This window comes from Octopus bimaculoides, chromosome 8 (genome assembly GCF_046866305.1).
Source record: "Octopus bimaculoides isolate indiv1 chromosome 8, ASM4686630v1, whole genome shotgun sequence".
NCBI classification, from domain to species: Eukaryota; Metazoa; Mollusca; class Cephalopoda; order Octopoda; family Octopodidae; genus Octopus; species Octopus bimaculoides.
Genome location: NC_142935.1, coordinates 52,476,493 through 52,481,492, shown reverse-complemented (window position 1 = coordinate 52,481,492; position 5,000 = coordinate 52,476,493). Strand labels below are relative to the sequence as shown.

The 5,000-nt window shown below is 35.4% G+C and overlaps 1 protein-coding gene across 1 annotated transcript in view; it reads left to right on the top strand.

The window, feature by feature from the left end:
• LOC106881872 (DBH-like monooxygenase protein 1 homolog) overlaps positions 1 to 5,000 on the top strand; it is a 36,366-nt gene that overhangs the window by 12,974 nt on the left and 18,392 nt on the right. The window contains exon 5 of the mRNA XM_052970100.2: positions 4,173 to 4,355. Within this exon, the coding sequence (XP_052826060.1) occupies positions 4,173 to 4,355 (183 nt within the window). The remainder of the gene's footprint in view (positions 1 to 4,172; positions 4,356 to 5,000) is intronic.

Sequence of the window (5,000 nt, the reverse complement as noted above, 5' to 3'; positions counted from 1 at the left end):
TACAGAAAATTGCACTACTGGGTACTGCACACATTCTACGCAAAACACTTTCAATACAGTAAACATAAGAGCACCACAGCAAACCACAGCACATACCCAAGGCGCACAGAGCTGCGCTCGGTAGTGAAGTGAAAGCACGTTATAAAAATAAAACTACTGAATAATAATAATAATAATAATAATAATAGTAATAATAATAATAATAATAATAATAATAATAATAATAATAATAATAATAATAATAATAATAAGAAGAAGAAGAAGAAGAAGAAGAAGAAGAAGAAGAAGAAGAAGAAGAAGAAGAAAATGATGATGATGATGATGATGATGATGATGATGATGATGATGATGATGGAAAAAGAAAAATAGCAATGAAGTTGATTATGGCAACTAGCAGAAAAAATGTTCTCCAAGCGGTTTTCTGCTGCCAAATGTGTTACGCATATTGATATTATATATACATATTGATATGATACATAAATTATACGGTAAATTGACAAGATGCTCATGAATTGAACAAAGACTTTATTTTGGAATTGGTGGTAAGCCAGGGATCATTTTCAAATAATTTTCAGTTCTTTCTTCAATTACTCCGAGTGCTACTATAATCACTAGTATTGTAACCGTCTTGAGATGCCACATGTTTTCGATTTCAATGAGTAAATCCTTATACTTTCTGAAGTTGCCAAATTCTTTTGCCGAGATATTATGATCATAAGGAATACTTACGTTGATCAGTAAACAAACTTTATTCCTTTGGTCTTTCACAAAATCCGATTGACTTTGACTGTCCGTATGTACTGGAAAATCACAAAGAATCGTTACATTTTCTTCCTCAGTTAGAGCATCAGCTAGTGCTTACACAACTTATCAACAGTTTTAATTTCATAATGCTGACATAGTAACCACTGTAGATATTGGCCAAGTCTGTCATGTCCTGATTTATACTCCACTAGTGCTAAAACTTCACATCATTGCAGAATAGGCACTTTGGATCTACTCTATTTTTCATCACATTGGCTTGATTGTTCCGGATCAATAAGTTTTGATATTGAGCAGTTAAGATGAAGCGTTCTTTCTCTGCCTTTAGCCCTGAGTTCCGTAGTCACTGACAGGTTTTTGGTCTACATCAGCTTGTTTTCTATGGCCCAAATATTTACTATGTAGAGGTTTCTGCCCCCACCTATCATCCAATTATTTATACGCTTTTTTTCTTTGCTATTGATTTCCCCTTCTTTGTAACAACAGTTACCGTACTGTTCAACGTGGATATTATGCACAATTTCAGTAACAATTTTTTTGCTCTCTTCCATGACTGAATGAAGCTTCTTACGCATCTCGTGATTTTGAACAGGTTTAGCATCTAGTCATTAGATGTTTCAAGATATTTGGCCAGTTCATTTGTGGTGGCACAGTTGTTAGCAAACCGGGCAAAACGCTTAGCGGCATTTCGCCCGTCTTTACGTACTGAGTTCAAATACCTTCGAGGTCGACTTTGCCTTTTATTCTTTCACAGTCGATAAGATAAGTACCAGTTGAACACTGGGGTCAATCAAATCGACCTCCCTCCCCCGAATTACTGGCCTAGTGCCAAAATTTGAAATCATGATTATCATCATAATCATCCTCATCCTCATCATCAAGGCGGCGAGCTGGCAGAATCGTTAGCACGCCGGATAAAATGCTTTACAACCTTTCGTCAATCCTTAGGTTTTGAGTTCAAATTCCGCCGAGGCCAACTTTGCTTTTCATCCTTTCGGGATCGAAGGAACAAGTACCAGTTGCATACTGAGGTCAATATAATAAACTGGTCCCTCTCCCTAAATTTCCGTCCTGGTGCCTTTAGTAGAAAAGATCATCATCATCATCATCAACTGAGGAGCTAGCAGAATCATTAGAACACCGGACAAAATGCTTAGCAATGTTTCATTTGTTTTAACGTTCTGAGCTCAAATTCTGGCAAGGTCGACTTTGCTTTTAAACCTTTCGGGATCGATAAAATAAGTGCCAGTTGAGTAGTGAGATTGATGTAATAGCTTGCCTTCTCCCCCAAATATCAGGTCCTGTACCTATAGAAGGAAGGATTATTGTTATTGTTGTTAGTATTATTTGTTTCAGTGCATCTACTGAGAATCCCTGTCATGTTTTTGGGAGCACTCTGTTGGTGCTAGTTGGTCACCTCTAAAGATTAAATGGTTGAATGTCTCTGAATGTTCTTCTCTAATGGGCTATGATGTTCCAGAACATTACTCCAGTAATCAGTGCCTTCCAACTACTTTCTAGCTGGAAGTCACTGATTTTGAGCAGCAATAATATACTCTTCAGCTCCTGATTTGAAACCACACCATGACAGGCACTTATGAGTAAGGATTTGGTTCACATCAGGTCCTTGACTCAAGTCAAATATTTGCCATGCAGTGGTTTTTGCTTTCGTTTCTCCTTTGTGTTTATGAGGCTGGTTTGTTTGACTATATCGTTTTTTATTTATTTATTTATTTATTTATTTATTTATTTATTTATTTATTTTGCCTTGTCAGTTGGGGACACATTTTCTTCGTTTGCTTCATCTAGCAAAATTTCTCGAACGCATGTTTTTGTTTCTCGTCACAATGCAGCTTTTTGGTATTTTCAGCTTTAACATCCAGTTGTTTGGTGGCTGCATGTAGGCAGAATGTCCCATGGTTATAATTTTCATTCAGAGTTTACGTTATATTAACCCCCGACCGCCTGCTTTTCTCTGAACGTATACTCTGTCCATGTCTGCTTTTGGGCGATGCATGTGACGCACTGTCATCAGCTTTCAGATTTAGACATCACCTTTCTTGATTTCAGACATGGACCAGTTTATAAGATTGAAACTAAATGCAATTACAGGCCAGGTCTAACATGTTCATGGTCTTAACTTTGTTCCTGGCATTCAACCTGGTTTTCAGAATAGTTCTTACTCTACCGTAGCACTCCTTTCTTACCTTTCCTCTCATTAGTGAGCGTTTACTTCCATCTCCTTCTCAGACACCTATTCATAGCTTGACTGATATTCTAATATTTTTATTTCGGTATCTCTATTTAGGGTGATGTTACATATGTTTGATAGCTTTCCATTCATAAATGTGCCAAGGCTACAATGAAACTCCAATTCCATTTTGATCTCATCACTAAATTATTTGACTGAATGAAGGTGTGCATGCAGTTGTAAATCAATTTTCACAAACACTTTCAAGTCATTCATAAAGGGAAGATGACTGATGTATCCATAGTTTGTTTCATCAAGAATTTAGTTTGGCGTAACAGTACTAAACAAAATTGCAAAGGAAATAGTGAGTCACCGGGAATATTCAGCTGTAAACTCTGGAGAAGTCAGCGTTAATTGTGGATAAAAACACAATTAATATTGACTTCTCCGGAGTTTAGAGTTGTACTGTCCGTGACGAGAATTAATGTAGTTTTCAAGAGCTTCATGATATGAGATTAAAAACAATTCCTGATTGTTGATGAAATTTCGAATGTCTCCCGGTATTTCTTTATCCATCAGGGTGGAGGACTATCAAAAGTCTTCGTGTAGTCTATTCAAGCCTCTGCAAGATGTTTTCCTGTTGTGGCAATAATCTTGAATCATTTTGTTAATTAATAGTTTATCCATGCATTGATATATCCTACGTTTACAGCTTTTATGCTCATCACAGGAAATGCTATTTTTATGAGGAAAGCATGCATGCATTCTATTAGGCCAGATGTAAGAATCTTGTACAGCTGACAGCTTACCAACTGACTTCCATTTACTGAACTTTTTTAATGTAATCTTCCATGTTTGTCCTTCTGTAAGCTCAGTATATTGTTTTTAGTTGTTAATTCATGCTCATTCTCATCTGCCTAAACTCTAGTAAACTCAAGTATTTCTGTTTTGATTCAGGTTTCTATTTTGACTGTGCTCTTTCCAAAGTGGCAATAGAATTTCTTCGGGTTATTTTTAAACATATTATCACTGAGGAACCAAGATCGTTTTTCAAAACAGCGTATGCGTGCAGCTTTGGCCTCCATGTTATTTAATATTTTCTGTTACTTCATATTTTTTCATTCTCTCTCTTTTCTCAGATATTTTATATAATGATTATTGCTTAAGGTCATATAAAAAAGCATTGATTTGCTTCTTCTGAATAATTATCTTTTTGCAGATATCTCCTTACATTCAAGAAGAAAATGAAGCTTTTGTTCACCATATATTACTATATGGATGCTACAAAAACACTTCAGAAGGAATTCATATAGGATATCAAACAAGATGCTATTCACAAAATATGCCGAATGACTGGAATAATTGTCGGACAGTACTAAATGCATGGGCAATTGGAGGCTCGGTAAGTTACTTTAAAACAGAATTGTTTGTAAAAATCCCGTTGGTAAGGTTTCAATTTCTGCGATCAAAGTTGGAACGTTCGACAGGTTTTGGAGTAGAGAATGAAGAGAATGTATATTGTAGCCGAAAATATACAGTTGTGACAGTCACAACAATACAAAGCAAACAATGTATTCTACAGGTCAGCGTTTGTAACAGGATTTTTAGCGAGTCTTTATCAAATAGTCGGATAGTCTTACTCTAAATGAATTCGGATATCTAAATAATCACTTAATTCCAATATCACTTAATAAAATACTGGCTTTGTTTTAAGGCAAATCATATAAAGTTTGAGTGAGGACAAAATCTAAAGATAAATTGCTATCATGTTGGATTAATATTACTTTGTCAGTTTTGTTGTAGCTACGTTCAGATTTTTTTACGTTAACAAGCGCAGTGTAATGTCTTGACATTTTTGAGATGGTTGACCCAAGGTAGATAAATGTGCATCACTAGAGTTTTTGTAATGTTACAGGTGACTATTTACTTAAGGTTCTAAGCACTTTCAGAAATTAGGCAAATTTATTATATGCCTTGAAAATTAAAAAATGTACTATTATGTTGAATTGACGCTTTCAGTAACACGTTATATACTTAAGAATTTAAG